This window comes from Cydia amplana, chromosome 1 (genome assembly GCF_948474715.1).
Source record: "Cydia amplana chromosome 1, ilCydAmpl1.1, whole genome shotgun sequence".
Classification (NCBI taxonomy): Eukaryota; Metazoa; Arthropoda; class Insecta; order Lepidoptera; family Tortricidae; genus Cydia; species Cydia amplana.
In genome coordinates this window covers 19,092,641-19,110,751 of record NC_086069.1, presented here as the reverse complement: position 1 = coordinate 19,110,751, position 18,111 = coordinate 19,092,641, and the positions used below count along the sequence as shown (strand labels likewise).

At 35.9% G+C, this 18,111-nt stretch overlaps 1 protein-coding gene across 5 annotated transcripts in view; it reads left to right on the top strand.

The window, feature by feature from the left end:
• The first annotated feature begins 1,740 nt into the window (after positions 1 to 1,740).
• Positions 1,741 to 18,111, top strand: part of LOC134649571 (ATP-binding cassette sub-family G member 1-like) — a 30,087-nt gene continuing 13,716 nt past the window's right edge. For 3 of the 5 annotated variants that reach the window (XM_063504400.1, XM_063504383.1, XM_063504373.1), the window contains exon 1: positions 10,853 to 10,962. In XM_063504400.1, coding sequence (XP_063360470.1) covers positions 10,857 to 10,962 — 106 coding nt within the window. In that variant the 5' untranslated portion in view covers positions 10,853 to 10,856. Of the gene's footprint in view, positions 1,973 to 10,852; positions 10,963 to 18,111 lie in introns of those variants that run through there. The other 2 variants (XM_063504408.1, XM_063504392.1) reach the window with 1 other exon arrangement.

The following is an 18,111-nucleotide window of genomic DNA, read 5'->3' as shown; positions in this document are numbered from 1 at the left end:
TAATTTCAGCGTTTTTGAAAATTCATCCCTCAAGGTGGGAAATAGGGGTTGAAAGTTTGTATGGAGATCAAACATTTTTTTGAGTGCGGGACTTGAATATTTGCATAAAGGCATATTATTAGAATACAAGAAAAGTAATTTCAGCGTTTTTGAAAATTCATTCCCTAAGGTGGTGAAAAAGGGGTTGAATGTTTGTATGCACATCATATGTTTTTTTGAGTGCGGGACTTGAATCTTTGTATAAGGGCATATTATAAGAATACAAGAAAAGTAATTGCAGCGTTATTGAAAATTCATCCCCCAAGGTGGGAAATAGGGGTTGAAAGTTTGTATGGAGATCAAACATTCTTTTGACTGCGGGACTTGAATCTTTGCATAAAGGCATATTATTAGAATACACGGAAAGTGATCTCAGCGTTTTTGAAAATTCATCCCCCAAGGTGGTGAAAAAGGGGTTGAAAATTTGTATGCACATCAAATATTTTTTTGAGTGCGGGATTTGATTCTTTGTATAAGGGCATATTATAAGAATACAAGAAAAGTGATTTCAACGTTTTTAAAAATTCATCACTTAAAAGGATTAAATAGGTATTGAAAGTTTGTATGGAGATCAAACATTTTTTTGTGTGCGGGCTTGAATCTTTGTATAAAGGCATATTATTAGAATACAAGAAAAGTAATTTCGGCGTTTTTGAAAATTCATCCCTCAAGTTGGTAAAAAAGGGGTTGAAAATTTGTATGGAGGTCTAACATTTATTTGAGTGCGGGACTTGAATCGTTGTATAAAGGCATATTATTAGAATACATGAAAAGTAATTTCAGCTTCTTTAAAAATTCATCCCCTAAAAGGTTTAAGAAGGGGTTGAAAATTGGTAGAGAGTTCAAATTGTATTTAAAGCTAGGAAATTCAAACTTCGTAAATAGGTAGTTAGGTAGTAGGTTTTACTAAATAGTGGACTTGAAAATATGCTGGGGGTTGAGAGGGATTATATCGAGAACCATTTTATTCAGTTAGGGGCTTGAAACTTCGTAGCCAGGTTGTGTATAATAATTAACAGTCCCTACTGCTATCTTTTGCTGCATAATGTTCTAAGCTAATGTAGAATATATAACCACCAATATACAAATCCACGCGTACGAAGTCGCGGGCAACAGCTAGTCTAAGTATATGTATAAATGCACGTGTCTTAACTGACTGATGCATCAACGCAGAGCCGAAACTACAAATTCTAGAAAGTTTAAATTTGCACACTAAGTTGCATTTATAAAGTGTGTGATTGTGAGAAATTCAACCCCTAAGGGGGTTGAAAGTTTACATGGGGTTCAAATTTTATTTTAAGCTAGGAACTTAAAACTTCGTAAAAAGGTATTTTAAAAAGAGCAGAAAAAAGTTCAGCATTTTTTAAAATTCATCCCACAAGGTGGTGAAAAAGCATTGAAAGTTTGTCTGTCACAAACCTCATGCTTTGTATTATTAACCAATGAGTAACCGTCCCTACTGCTATCTTCTTTAGGTGGTCGACGACACCCGTTAGGGCATGGCAAATAAAGTAGAAGAAGAAGACTGCCACTGCTGCATAATGCTCTATGCTCATGTAGAATATATTACCACCAACATACAAATCTACGCGAACGAAGTCGCGGGCAACAGCTAGCAGTCAGTATAAGTGAAAGTCTAGCACTTCTCGCAGTAAGTGGGACTGATCGTATATCGTGTGCTTGGACCGACTGGCGGCGGCTAGTATCGTGCTGCGCGTACGCTGCGCCGCAGCCACTCACTGCTACTCGCAAACGATTATTCAATTCCACAAGTGCAGCTGCAGAGTAACCAGCTCGTCCGGTCAGAAGCTACTTAAACGTGAATATTTTGCGAGAATGGACGTCGAATCCGGCAAAGACAGTGTAAGCATCGAGGACTCCAGTCGCGTTGTGTTCTTAGACACAAAATATACCAGGATACAGTCAATTGCTGGTAAGTGTCTATTTTCCTTTTTTAGAGCATTATTAATATTATTTTGTGCTTGGTAACATTCCATTGAACAGCAATACTAATTACTAATTATCCTAATTAAGTAAATACCTAAAACCCAGATTACTTGAGAGGAAAGGGGACGACTGGTTCTCGATACAAACGGAGTCCCCGTTTTCCTGTCTGGATGTCATGATGTTTTTTTTTATATAATATTAGATATGTAAGTATATAGCTATGTCCCTTGGTTAGATCTTTCAATTTTTTGATTATTATAACGATTAGGAGTGAAAAACATACAATTTTTTAAAACCTCCTAAGGGTGCGTTTCGAGAAAGAGAAGAGATGTTCGAGGATGTTTTGTGATTTTGTGCTGGATGGTTATTAAAAATAAAATCACTGCACGCTGAGCGATGAAAATAAATGAAGTGATTCTATTGGTTCTTAACAAACACATCCCTTGCAACTTATCCTCGCACATCTCAGGGGGCCGATTTTTGAATTTCGATCATTCGAATCCGATTTTGTCACTCGAAAATCAGTGGAAAACAGCGAAATGCTAATTTTTGAAAAACGAGTGATTGAAATTTGGAATCCAGTGGTACTGACCACTCGTTTTCAATTCTATTAGTAGAATTTATATGCCTAGTAGTGGAGATATTACTGAACGAAATACACGAAATCGAGCGGTCGAAATTCAAAAATCGGCCCCAGGAGGGGGGGATTTAATTATTATAAGAGTTAGGGTGCGTTTCGACTTTCGACAGCTTTTGTTTGAAAGGGACTTCCACTTGTATTACAAGTTACAAGCTTTTGAGAAACGCGCCCCTGGTGTAAGAAGCAGAGGTGTAAGTATGAGTTGTATGTATCTACTTACCTACATATAAGTTGTCGTTGATTTTAAAATAGATATTTATATTTAGCACTGATACTTCTTACCTTATAATTTGACATGTTTTACGTCATATTATAAGGAAAATAGCTCACCCCCGCCGACCTCTGGTAAGAAGTATCAGTGCTAAATATAAATTTATATTTTAAAATAAACGACAACTTATATGTAGGTAAGTAGGTACATACAACTCATACTTAGTAATTGACCTTGATAGTTATAAAAAATGTTAGTTTTATTATAAATAGATATACTGAATGGGAGATTTCCATACTCACCTTATTTGATTGAAGACTTTAATTTATATTTAGTATACCAAAAATAATAGTAAAACGTAGTTATACTGAATTATTAAGTACCTATCATATATGAAGGAAAAGTAATATTTAAAATAAATGGTCCAAGATTTTGTTTTCTATTTTATTTTTTTGAGATGGTAATTTGTTGTGTTATATTATAAATTATTGTTGAAGTGGAAACACGGTTTGTGTTAATTTTTGTTATCTACAAACACAACACAGTGTAAATATCGTTATTTTCTTTATTCTTGTCAATTCCGCTGGGTGATTACATATCAGAATACCGAAAATCGATTTACCTAAAGTCTATTTTTTATTCGGTAGACTGAAATGACAGTTAATAGTAGTATTTCATACTATTAACTGTCATTTCTGTCTACCGAATAAAAAAATAGACTCTAATGCTGAATCACCCATGCTCGTTTCACCTATTTTTTTAAATACCTAATGATCAATTAACCTAAGCTCATAACACCTAATGAACGAATTACCTATTGCACGTTTCACCTACAATTGGTTTGCCTAAGCTCAGAATACCTATGGTCGATTTACCTAAAGTTGAGTTGGTGGATCTATATCTAAATCCCTAAAGTCTTTTCTCCTATCGATGCATTCCCTAATATTGTTTGTCATAATGATCAGTTGTCCTAACACTAAAAACCCTAATTTTGATTATCCTAATATTGATTACTTATCCCAATGTTATTATGCATATTTTCTTTTTTGCGAGGGTCGCAGTTGAACCCTAACCTAACCCACTTTTGTGGCAGCAAGTTCTAAAACCTAACCATTTTTCAGAACCTTGCATTATGGAAAATAATCGTTATGACAATTGATCGTTATGACATGTGCCCATTAGGACAAACCAGTTAGGGCAAGTGACTTTAGGACAAACGTTGTTAGGGATTCAGAATGACACCCAGTTGAAACACCTAATGCTCGAAATAACCTAACCTAACCTAACCTAACCTAACCTAACCTAACCTAACCTAAAACCGATTTACCTATTACACGAAATACCTAAAGCTAATATACCTAATACACGAAACACCTAATGTTGATATACCTAATGCACGAAATACTTAAAATCGGTATACCTAATGATCGAATTACCTAAAATTAACATACCTACTGCACGAATTACCTAAAGTCGGTATACCTAATGCACGAAATACCTGAAATCGATGCACTTAATGAACGAAATACCTAAAATCAAAATTAAAAATAGAATTATTGTTTAGTAGAATATTATTAGGACATAGAACATTTGGTATAATTTTTTTAGCCAAATCATTCCATTGGCTTACTATTTTTTTTATTATAATATAAGGTCTAGTCATTTGACAGAGTCGAGATAGGTGCGACAACGAGCAAAGCGAGGAAGAGCGTGTTAACTGCGACCAAACAGTGCCAAACCCGACTTTAGTTTCATCGTCAAAATGTTAACTTACAAAAATAAAGTTTTTGTGTTTTGTAATAGACTTACGAAATCATTCTACTACCTAAAACGTAGCGTTTCTAAAAGTGTATTTTTAAGTTGTTATCCAAACAAACATTTTCTACTGTAAGGTTGGGAAATCATACGACTTATTGGGTGGAGTTGCCACTTGATCATTCGGCAAAATGATATGAATTTTGTGCTAGGTATTTAGACTTTAGGTATTCCGTGCATTATGAATATCGACATTAAGTAATTCGTTCAGGAGGTATATCAACTTTAGGTATTTCGGTCAATAGGTTTAACAGTTTTAGGTAGTTCGTCCATTAGGTAAATCAAGTTTAGGTACATCGTTCATTAGGTATATCAGCTTTAGGTGATTCGTGCATTAGGTATATCGGCTTTAGGTGAAACGTGCAGTAGGTAAAAAGTGCATTAGGTATATCGTGCATTAGGTTTTTCGTCCATTAGGTTAATTGAGCTTAGGTATTATAAACTTAGGTCAGTCAATGTTTAAGTAAAATTATCGATAGGTAATTTAAAAATAGGGGAATCAAGCATAGGTGATTCAACATTAGGTAAATCAGTTTTCGGTATTCTGATATGTAACCCGCTGGGTTTATCTCTGGCCTCGGTTGTAATAATCTATACAAATCAAAGGTCGGTTATAATATGATAGATATAATTATTTTCAGGTATAGTGCAATAAATGGTCAGTAAATCCTATATTTGTCTTGTTATAGTCAACATTTTTAATCCCTACAAAAACAGTACCTAAGTACCATTCGTCGAGAGCGCAATCTACGATTAGTTTTTACCGAGCTTCCCAAATAGCAACAGTGCGCTGTTAGAGATCAACCATTTTTTTAATGCGCACCCGGTTTAAGCACGTCATAAAACCAGTAATTAAATCAACAGGTTTGGCTTGTCTTACGAACGGTTTATTAATGAATGAACCAAAAACGTATTAAGTCCCAAACTATTTTACCCAATTTATCATTTCCACAAAAATATTTGGCAAAACAACTTACCGCAATTTTACAGAAAGTTAGCAAAACTCTTTTTTGGCAAGTTATTGTTTAACAAAATATTTAGTACATTACTGCAGACGCCGGGAAAGAAGGGCTTGCCGGGTGAGTAGGTATAGACGAATTTTTGCGCTACGACGTACGGTTTAGGAGATACAGCCTTATAAATTTTTTTTTGTTATTTTTTTTTCTTTTTTTCTTTTTTTTTATATCAACGGTCAAATATCAATTTTTTAAATATTAGGGGCTTCTAACAGAGAAATGAACATTTTATTATTATTTCGGGTTTTATAATAATACTTAGGGGTCCCTCCCTTAAAGGAAAACCAAAGTTTGATTATTTTTGCGCTACGACGCACGGTTTAGGAAATACAGCCCTAAAAAAACCACTTTTCTGATAGCGGTTCGGTTTTGTGAGGATCATACTTATGAGTTCAAACCTTTTTTTATTATTAGGGGGGAAATGCATTCCTCATACCACTCGGGTGCGGGGGGTGACCCGAGTGGTTATGTGGGACTCCCGTCTAGGCTAATGAGGCCCACGGTATACCCACTAACCAAATTAGGTAGGTACAAAATAAATAGAGATGCCTATTTGTCAAATTTGCGAAGTTACAATTTTGATCAAACATCTTTTTGAAATATAATTTTAGCCAATAAAAAACGTTTGCTAAATAAGTTTTTGTCTTATTAAAATTTGACAAAGTAAAATGATGTGAAATGATAATTTGACCAAACAAATTATAAATGCGAAGATAATTTGACCAAACAAATTAAATGAAGATTCATTTGGGAAATGAAACTACTGCGATAAGTTTGTTGGGGAAGTGAAATTTGGCTAAAGCTATTTGGCCCAAACGGAAGTACACCTTACGAACACACTTTTTGGTCGTAGTAGTCCATGAGACCAATAGGCCTGATGACAGTAACAAAGAATCATGGAAATAATGGTTTCAAATAAACATAATTTTCGCGCTCTATTTCTATGGTATAAACATTAGGATGATTAATATATTCAATAAAATAAAAGTGCAAAATTCTCCATGATTGGAGTGGTTATGTGGGACTCCCGTCTAGGCTAATGAGGCCCACGGTATACCCACTAACCAAATTAGGTAGGTACAAAATAAATAGAGATGCCTATTTGTCAAATTTGCGAAGTTACAATTTTGATCAAACATCTTTTTGAAATATAATTTTAGCCAATAAAAAACGTTTGCTAAATAAGTTTTTGTCTTATTAAAATTTGACAAAGTAAAATGATGTGAAATGATAATTTGACCAAACAAATTATAAATGCGAAGATAATTTGACCAAACAAATTAAATGAAGATTCATTTGGGAAATGAAACTACTGCGATAAGTTTGTTGGGAAGTGAAATTTGGCTAAAGCTATTTGGCCCAAACGGAAGTACACCTTACGAACACACTTTTTGGTCGTAGTAGTCCATGAGACCAATAGGCCTGATGACAGTAACAAAGAATCATGGAAATAATGGTTTCAAATAAACATAATTTTCGCGCTCTATTTCTATGGTATAAACATTAGGATGATTAATATATTCAATAAAATAAAAGTGCAAAATTCTCCAATCAGCCATTTTGACTGAAACGCCAATCAGAAGCGAGCGAGGAGTGACGTCATAAATCCATGACTTATTTCTTAGAGCAGCATAGACAACCTCATTGACCGTAATGCATACATACTCACCAAAGAGTTTGAGGGTTCAAAAAAAATTATTATTTCGCCACTAATCATTTATTACGTCCAAAAAATATTATTACACGATGTAAAGTAAATATTTATTTGTTATTATATAAATAAAATGCTAAATAATACGATATTTCAACAAAAAACTTTTTAATTATTTGGCTGAATGGTCCATTGCCGTGTTGGCTGATGTATCCAGAAAAAATGAAAAATGAAAAAGTAAAACTGGCGCTCGGTGATTTTCACTCAGAATTTACATGTATCTAAATAATTCATCTTAAATTGCAACCGTGTGAGAGTTTTTGTATATAAAATGAGTTATTGTGATTAATGTTTGTAATGTATTTATCATCCCTAATCGTAATATATGGTGCTGAATTGACAATATCATTCGGATTCAAGGGAAAATTCGTAACTGTAAGTATGTAAACAATGTCTATCACCCTTCCACCAACTAATTCGTGACGTCACAAATCGCTTGCGAGGCGTTTTCGCGCGAGGTTTAAACTAGCTATAAAAAAATGCAATTATTTATGTTAAATCTTATGAGTATACCTGAAATATTGTTTTTCGGAACCAGTACAAGTGTACCGACAATAATAAAAGGGATTTGATGTCATCAGGCCTATTCTAATGTAACATTTTGTTACGGTTTTGATACGACCTTGACAATAGCTCTATGGGAAGCCGGGGCAAGTCGCTAGTTCTATTTATTTATCAAATTTCAAATATTTTATTGCGTTTCATGTGTAGGTACATTTGATGCTTATATATAGCTTAAAGCTAAGTAGTCTCAACATGAACCCTGAGAGGGTATAGCAACATTAAATATGCATTATAAACAATATATGAACTATCTTGATAATAATTTCTCACAATAATTGCTATAACAGCGCAGGCTTCGTCATCATACAGAAAGCTCATCCACCTCAGGCTTCGTCAAATAATTTATTTATTACTTCATTTTAAATGACTTTTGGGACCCTTGATGACAACAAAAGAGTAGGTTATCAACCTTGAAGACACCTCAGGCAATGTCTGTATCTAAGTATATTTTTATTGTCAGGTGTTTGCATGCATATGTTAATAACTTAGTGCTTAGAATAACCTCTAGCCACCCAGACGAGACGTCAAAGCTTGCCAATGAAAATTCAACTTTGACTTGTCAAAAATAATATTCAAATTAGAATGGAACAGGAGACCTTTTTATAGGTCTCTGGGCAGCTAGAGGATAAAATAATAACATGACATGGTCAAACCAAACATTCCGATTACGACACCAACTGATTACATAGATGACGGGGATAATTAACATTTCTTGCTGCAATGCTGTCTGCAGCACCGCTGTGCTGCGTTTCTGCAGACTACATTGCTGAAAGAAAATTAACGTTTTATGAAGAACATATATGCAAGCAATTCGTCTGTGCCTCTGTGGAATGCTCTCCCTCTGTCCATCAGACAAGCTCAGAGCAAGCTTACATTTAAAAGCAAGTTGCGTAAGCACTTATTTGAAAGCATTCGCGACTAAATGTCTACGTGAAGTCCCACACTAGGTACATAATTATTATATATATGTATGTTTATTTATATATATATACAGGGTGTCCCAAGAAGTAGTGATATATTCAGTATATCACTACTTCTTTTTATTTCCATTCAAAGATCTAACGATAGTAAATGTTACCATACTGAATTGGCCTATCTATCAGCTTAGCACACAAAAAAAATCAAGCATCTACCGCAATAATTCACGTCACCATAAATAAAAATCTCATCGTACTCGGCGATAGGTGAAAAATTAAAAAAAATCATAACTCCGAAAATACGAAAAATCGCGGAACATACATGGGGGTGATTCAGATAGTCCTCTAGGTCCTCTACCTCCCAGCTTCAGTATATCACTACTTCTTGGGACACCTTGTATATATTGAATTGGTATACATATATGTAGGTATATTTAAAATGTATATTTGTGTAAGTATAGTATCATAGTAGTCTCGACTTGTGTCTGTCTTCATATCCACTATTTACAATCCTGCACCAAACAAACTGTCTCTGTTTAGCCCAATGGTTGACTGGTAGAGAATGCCTCAAGGCGTTAAGTCCGCCATTTGTACTCTTTTTGTGTAAATTTGTGCAATAAAGTTTAAATAAATTAATAAATAAATAAATTATATTATAGCGGTCTTATTCTTAAATGCTGATCTGATACTACTACTAAATCACCTGGACTAAGCTGTCTGGCTTACACGCAGATCCGCATCAGTAGGTATGATAACCGAGTAAATTAAGGTGCCCACAAACGGAGCCCACAAACAAACTGGACCCAGAAAGTTGTCTGCTTAGAAACATACTTGTCATGCGTTGCGACAAGTATGTTTCTAAGTGCCTGGACCCTGAAATTTGTATAGATCTATACAAATTTCAGGGTCCAAATTTCGTAATGTATTACATACGTTGCGTACGTGGGCTCAGTTTGTCCGTTTCCTAAAGCAATGCAATCTGCAGCAACGCTGCGCTGCAATTCTGTTGCAATTGAAATGTTACCTTTACTTTGTTGTTACACCATTAAAGGTAGGTAAATAAACATGTTGCACACAGCAGCTGAAGTAGATAGTGTAGATACCTAGGTACTATAATGAATTGCACACAATGATATCAGAAAATCTTTATCTGTTATGTTATGCCTAGTTTGTTTACTTGCCTTCGTTCATTACGTATACAATACGACTTGACCTAACTTTATATTAAAACATTATTAATACCTAATGACATTGAATCACGCTCCATAATTTAAGCTAAAATAGTTGTAGGTATTACAACCCAAAGCCCAAAGGTTGACCAAATAAGGTTGTTTGGAAGCGATCGTTTTTTAGCGAGAAGACCGCCTGTTGTTACCTGGTTCTATTTTCCGTTAAAATTTATTTTTACTTACATGTAATGTAAAATGTAGGTATAATTATTGGTGCAATAAAGAATATTTACTTACAATTATTACAACAGTGATAACACGCTAAATTTATAACATACTCAAACTACTTATGTAGTAAACGGCGCAAATATTTTGCCCTCTGGTCAGTTATTTATTATCCTTAAAAGATGACTCACGCTAGAGACCGGGCCCCGTCCGGGCCGTGGCATTCGACATGTCATTTTCTATGACGGCTGATCGGTGATCACGTGGTGCTTTCCATAGAAAACGAAGCTCAGGAAGCTCCGGCCCGGCCCCGGTCAAGTCTAGCGTGAGTCATATCATCCTTTATTCCCGTCGATCAAAAAGCACACGTCTACGCGACGCTAGTATAAATGTGATCTAGAGATCCGTAACAATCATACATAGTTAGAGATCACTCAACGTGTGTGTAAAGCGATAAACACAGACAAGCTTGATGGTGTGCTGGATCGACCTCTCTACATCAGCAATATCAGCATCAGTCCCACACGAATGCTCGCGGCGCGCACGCCGGGTGCCGCGTCACTAAACCTTTTGACACAAACGTACCGTAGCGTAGCCCAGTTATGGAAGTCCTTCAAATAAATGATCTGTGTGAAAATAAAAATGTGAACGCAACGCTTTTTTTGGATGTTACCGTGTTGGAAACGACCAACTTTTATGATTTCTTAAGTAAGTATGTATAATCATACTTTATTCCTGTGTTTTACCCCGAGCATTAAGCTAAATTAAATATATTTGAACTGGCGTAAAAAAGTTAAACTGTACCGTAAAATGTGCCTACTTTGGTCACCACTGGGTAATTGGAGCACACCAACACACATTTACTACATAATTAATAGTAGTGAGAGTTTATCAATATAAAGTCTGCGTGTGCTATTAAAATAGTTGCAGACTTGTCTTGGTCTAACTCTACCTATTTTATTTTAATTTATTTATGCTCACAAAACAGGTTACAGTTATTGCGCTTAAATTTGGAGGTACAACGTTTTCAACTGTATACTTTAACCCTATGTGAGCACAACAAGAACAAAATTTGCATGCAAATTTGTAGCTTTTAAGCAAATAAAAAAAATAACAATAAAAAATTATGTATAAATTATGTCGTATTACTCGTCTGTAGTACAAGTGAAGAGAAACAAATAATACCTATCAAAAATACAATTTGGTATAGCATATGGTAACATAACAAAGAATTATAATACTATCTAGCAAAATGCTCTTATAATGCTGAATTTAAATTTAGGTGAGAAGGATCTGCCGCAACAGTATCGTTGTATTGCAGTGGTTCCTCACCTTTTCAGTCCGGTTACCCCTATGACTAACTAGGGAACCTGATTTTACCCCTCCTCCCAATGGCAGGGCCGGATTAAGCGTGTCGGGGCCCCTAGGCAGTGCAATGCTCGGGGCCCCCTTATAGTCAATTCTGCATACATAATGTTCAGTATAGGGAAGTAAGTTTTCGGTTTTAATTTCAACCTTCAGGTGTCGGTTGAGCCGATCCGAACAAGCCGAGCGATGTGTTTTTCGCTAGGTAGTTAAATATTTTGCGAGGCTGAACAGCGATTGTCCGACCGTAAGACCATACGCTGAGCCACATGATTAAAATTAAACTACTAATACAATACAAATCCTCTTTATTGCACAACCTCAGAATAAATGTACATGGAAACACAAATAATACATGAAGACAGAGGTAAACAACAGGCGGTCTTATCGCTAAATAGCGATCTCTTCCAGACAACCTTTAGGTAGTGGAGAAATGAAAAATGATATTATAATTAGGAGGTGCAAAAAAACTAAATTTAAACTAGAAAGAATACCTTTAAATTTTAATTCTACAACAATAATACAATACATAAACATACATACTACTAAAATTATTTATACCTACATATATATACACAACACATATACATATATTATAATACATATATACAATACTATAATTCTTGCCAAAAGTGATAACCAGTAACGCGAACAGGCATACTAAGGAAGGGACAGATAATATGTTTTAAGATTTGATTTAAAAATCGCAAGGGATTGAGCGCGTCGGATTTCGACAGGAAGAGAGTTCCATAGCCGAACAGCACGAAAGGTGAAAGAGCAGTTATAAAATTTTGAAGAGGAAGGAGGGGCAGCAAGGAGCAAATTTTGTGAGGATCTGGTGGAACTTAAATAACTAAAGCGTTCTTGTAGGTAACGGGGACTGGTGGGATTAAAGAGTACACTATATAGAAGACAAAGAATATGAAAATTACGACGATTACGGATTTTGAGCCACTTGAGTTGGACGCGAAAGTGAGAAACGTGGTCAAATTTACGCAATCCAAATATAAATCGGATGCAGAGATTTTAAATTCGCTCAAGCTTATTTAGTTGCTCTTCTGTGAGATCAAGATAGGATATGTCGGCGTAATCAATAATCGGAAGGAGGAGAGATTGAGCAAGTGCAATTTTGGTGGCGATTGGTAAGAAATTACTTAGTCTTCTCAGGGAACCAACAGCAGCAAACATCTTCCTACTAACCTCACCCGCTTGAGGCACCCAGGATAAGGAGCTATCCATAATAACACCAAGATTTTTCACCTGGTGTGAGAAAGGAATCTGGACACCGTCAAAGTATATGGGAGGGAGATTCGACAGGTTGACTCTGGGAGTAAGTTTGCTACTGCCAATAATGATAACTTGGTCTTCGTAGGATTGACTTTCAGACCATTACTTGTACTCCATTTCAAAATATGTGCCAAGTCATCATTCGTGCTCTCTAAGACGGAAGGAAGATCGCCAATTACTCCCTGCCTATATATCTGGAGATCATCGGCATAAAGGTGAAATTTACAAGAAAGATCATGAGTGATAGAATTTATAAAAATGGAAAATAATAAAGGTGACAGCACACCGCCTTGCGGAACGCCGGCCAGTGTACTGCACCAAGACGAGCGGAAAGCTTATACCTTTATTCTTTGCCGACGACCAACCAAATAACTTTGAAACCGCAAGTGATCGCAAAACAGTAAGCAAAATATCAAAATCGACAGTATTGAAGGCATTGCTAAAATCCAGTAGAGTCAAGACTGTTAGCATTCTGTTGTTCATGCCAAATCGAATATCGTCTGTGATTTTAACTAAAGCTGTAGAAGTACTGTGTCCTGAACGGAAACCAGACTGGAATTGGTTAAATAAATCGTTTCTGTTCAGGTACGAAGTTAGCTGTTGATGTATTAACCGCTCCAAGACCTTAGATAAAAAGGGAAGAATGGAAATAGGACGGTAATCGGAGAAGGAACAAGGATTAGATTTTTTGGGCAAAGGAATAATATCGGCATCCTTCCATTGGACAGGGAACACACTGGTTGAGATGGAGCAATTTAGAATATCAGTAATTATAGGAGCAAGGAGACTCAACTAATAATGATTTTCCATGTATTCATTGACCAGTTAAGCTACCATGTAGGTACAGGGCCAACCAGCAAAAATCGCGAGCGTAGCAAGCGCGAATTTTTTTGGAAAAAAATTGTGAGAGCGTGTTAGAAAGGCCGGGCCGGCCCTAAAAATTCGAAGTTCCCCAGCTCGACGCTTTCATGCGAGGTCAAAACCGTGCTTCAGGACAAGCTCAGCTGGAGCACAGACGCCAACGAATGTCCATTGTATTAAAAAGCGAGACCGCAGGCTGAGCTTGGCGCAGCGAGACCAAAGGCTAAGCTGAAGAAGAGGAGATTTGGAAGACAAACCAAAAATTGAGGTAGCCTCACTTTTGGCTGAAGGTCGAGCTCAGCAATCTCCACATTACTTAACAAGCCCAAAGCGTACTTATAACCAGCGAGGTGAGCTTTCATGCGAGGCAAAAGGCCAAGCTTCTGAAATCAATGTTGATATTTGTTGATCGAGCTGTAAGAAAGCAGCGTGCAGCGCTCTGACACGAACCAATCGTCAAATGTTACCCAACAATAATATGTGTCATATGTACAAGAGTTACTCGGAGGGCCGAAGTTCCATTGATGAGGTTTTAGGCCCTCAGGAGCCTGAAATTCGTGCTCGACATTACATACTTTAAAAGCTATAAAATAACATAATTTATACTGGATCAACAAATCTTGTCAGTAGTAAAAGGCGGCAAATTTGAAAAATCGCGGGTTAGCAACACTGTGTTCGAATAATTCCAAAATCGCGTGTCATCTGTGTGTTATCTGTGGAATGTGGATCGTGAATGACAGCCATCATCTTATTGTTTACATTCTGAATCGTTTCTATTTCAAGAGAAATTTCTGCTGTCACCATTAAATACCAAGATTATGCATGAATTTGGGACCGTGCACGATGGCAGCGCCGCCTAGCGTTCGCAACGTGGTCGGCGCTGTCAAATAACGAGCGCAACAAAATAAAGATTATTCCTTAAAAATATTTACTATAATGTACTTAACAATACACTTGGTTTTTGCTTTAGTGAAAACAGTAAGAATTATGTGTGTATTTTATATTATTCGGTCAATTTTCTTCGTTGTTGTTTCGTTACAAATTGAATGAAAAAATGTATATTTCACTATGTTTTGATAACTCACTTAGTGATCCTCTTCCTGGGGATACGTACGATGCTTGCAATTATAAAAACTTTGACCTTTTTCCATGGTCTAATAAAATATGGTCTTCTCTTCCCAGAGTGTCACTTGCCTACGTCACAATAACATTGCCACTTTATTTCAACATAACATGTTACATGGGTACATTATATCTATGGTTAATAAGTTAATTTATTTCTTTATAATTTAATAATTTTCATTTATATGTAATTTATGTTAAATTTTACAATAACACGTCATTTTTAATTATTCGTTAGCAATATCTTCCGATTCACGAAAGAAATTTCAGACGTTCGGGTAATTCTGTTTACACTACTGGCAACACAGGATAGCGCTGTCACATTTGACAATCCGCCATTTTGTCCCTGACCGACCGTTCTTGTCGAACGCGTGTTAATTGTTATTTCCTTCTCGCTCAGTGTCAGCAGTCGCAGTGTTTTCCAAACTTTTCACGTCGTAAGCTTCGTAATTAATGTTTTGTTACGAAAATGGTTGGCTGCTCTATTCGGAACTGTAAGAGTAGGAGTGAAAAGTGCAGTATATATTTGTTTTATTTTACTATGTTTCTACATGAATAACTTAAAATTAATGCCGTTAAAATAATTTTCACTGTTGGTTAAAATTCTCCCACATTTTAAAGTTTGAGAACCTGTAAACAGCATGATGACGTAGGCAAGTGCCAGTTAGGTCATTCGCGAATCTCGGAAGAGAGTACCAGGCGGAGTATATTATTATACCATGGGCCACATCAAGCGCTGCGATCGTTTCGGCTTCCCCTATCACCCGCTTTGCACGGAGCGATGTAATTTCGTTAATTTTTATTAAACTGTAATTGATGTTTGTGTATTGCGTAGGTAATTTTGTCTCTTTTTTGCACTTATCAACTAGTTAATCTACTCAAAGGTTACAAACCTACACGTAAGAGACATAATAAGGATAAATTTACCAAATATAAAAACTGTGGTATATTTCCATATTCTGTGAGTGAAACTAAGTGCTTAGGCTTACTTGCCCACTTCTAATTAATAAGTTAATAACTCATAAAAGTTCTCGCAAAACTAGCCCTTGTCGTGTTTAGTTAGTTACTTGCTTTTCAAGACACAGGCTAACTTTACTTCCTTTCCCTATAATTTTATGGTTATGGTTTAAGGTTTAAAAATTTATTTCTCTAAAAGAATATTACAATTCACTTACATAGAGACATACAAACAATACCTACATTATTTAATTTTAAACTTAGATAAGTATGTATGTCACCCATACTGTGGAATGACTTTGCTGCGTGAGCGAGATGGAAGTTTGTGCCCGGGAGCACGGATATCATTTTTTTTTTGTACGTTTAAGTAAACAATAAAGTAATCGATACGTTTCTTCAAACATGATATTGTCGATTTTTAGAAGCATATTCATATATCTCATATCTCCCAAACTAATTGTTATCTCTGAGGCTAATGGGCACAACATTTTGACGGATTTTATTTATTATTATGTTCAGTTCCTATGTACGTATAGAATATAAATGCATATGGGTATGTATATGTGTATGTGTAAACTATGCATGCATTGTTACTTACACAGTCACCCGGTCGTGTAGGTACCTAATAAACAACACCTATACCTGTTTATGCAGGGTTAAGTTTGCGGTGAGCAAAAACAAATAGGTACGAGTAAGAATACAACAAGGACCCAAAAACCAATTAACTTAAGGTAAGGCGAGGCATATAAAATGAATACATTTTATGTATTCTACATGAAATATTTTTCAAAATCAAAAATGAAATTAATGAATTTAGAAATTATCTGGATAATATGACGAACTTACTAAATATGGATTGCTCATTTATTTAAATTTCTTAATATACCTATTAAAATAGTTAAGTATATTATAACAGGTTCTACAAGTTTTTAACTTTAAACTTATATGTACCTTAACAGTAGGTAGGTAAGTAGGTACTTACCAGGTAGGTACCTGTAGCAAATAACTCTCTTGAGTTAGCAAACTAACTAGAGAGTTTGCTTACTCAAGAGAGTTACTTGCCCAAGTCCAAGTAGAGACTTGGACAGGTGGTTGTCCCGTCTACGGAATACGTGTCCGATCCAACGCCATTTGCTGCAAGGATTTCCTGTCCTATGGGTCGCTGGTCAGTCATCTGCCACTGCCTGACGTTTGAGACGGTTCGTGGCTAGTAAATCCCTAAGATGCGTCGCAGATACTTATTTATAAAAACCTGCCAGACGATTGGTGATGTCCTTCCTTACAAAGCCTGCAGATATACGTATATAACCACCTATTACTATTGTATTAATCAATGAATAATTCAGTGCACATGCACTTCACACAAACACAATTGCTCACTATCAACGAAAGGTAAACAACACGCATTAAGGTGTTATAGCATCAAATAACTCACAATACTTTTTCGAGCCTGACTAGCCCAAGCCTTGTGCGTATTATAATAAGGGTCGCATACTCGTATTTCGTAGCGTAACTTTAATGGATAATTAATTACGCAGTTTTACGTCCAACGCTCTGGCGCGTATAAGTAAGTACCTACATTAGTAGGTATATTAAAAGTTAAGTGACCCAGTGCCGGACGACGCTTATTCATAACTTTACAAATGTGTTAAGTACTGATTTTTAGGGTTACCGTATCTCAAAAGGAAAAAACGGAACCATTCTAGGATCACTTTTTTGTCCGTCCGTCAGTCCATCCGTCTGTCTGTCAAGACACTTTATCTCGGGAACGCATCATGGAGGTATCGAGTTAAAATTAAAACCATAATAGTGACTTAAGTCTATACTTATATAGTCCCTGGAAGTTGAGAAAAAATCAAACTTGTAAGTAAAACGTATATTAAAGGTATCGTACGTTGACCTAGAACTATGAAATTTGGCAAGTAATATCTTATACGTAGGGAGACTGGGGAGGGTTGATCACCCCTTTTGTTTTTAGCATAAATTTTCTTAACCATTTGCAGTATTGAAAAACTTTATAGACCACACGATTCAGAATTTATCTATTCATTAATAGTTTGAATTAGAACAGATTTGTGCAACAGATTAGACCATTATTTAATAAAAACCCATACTGTAGACTTTTACCATGTGTCCTCTATGTTAGGGAGACTTGTTTACCCCTAATTAGGAGCCTTGATCCTAGGGGGATCAAGTGTCCCTGATTCTTGGGACAGATGGTAAACAGATTTTTACCATGTCTCCCCAAACCAGATTCTCTTTGAT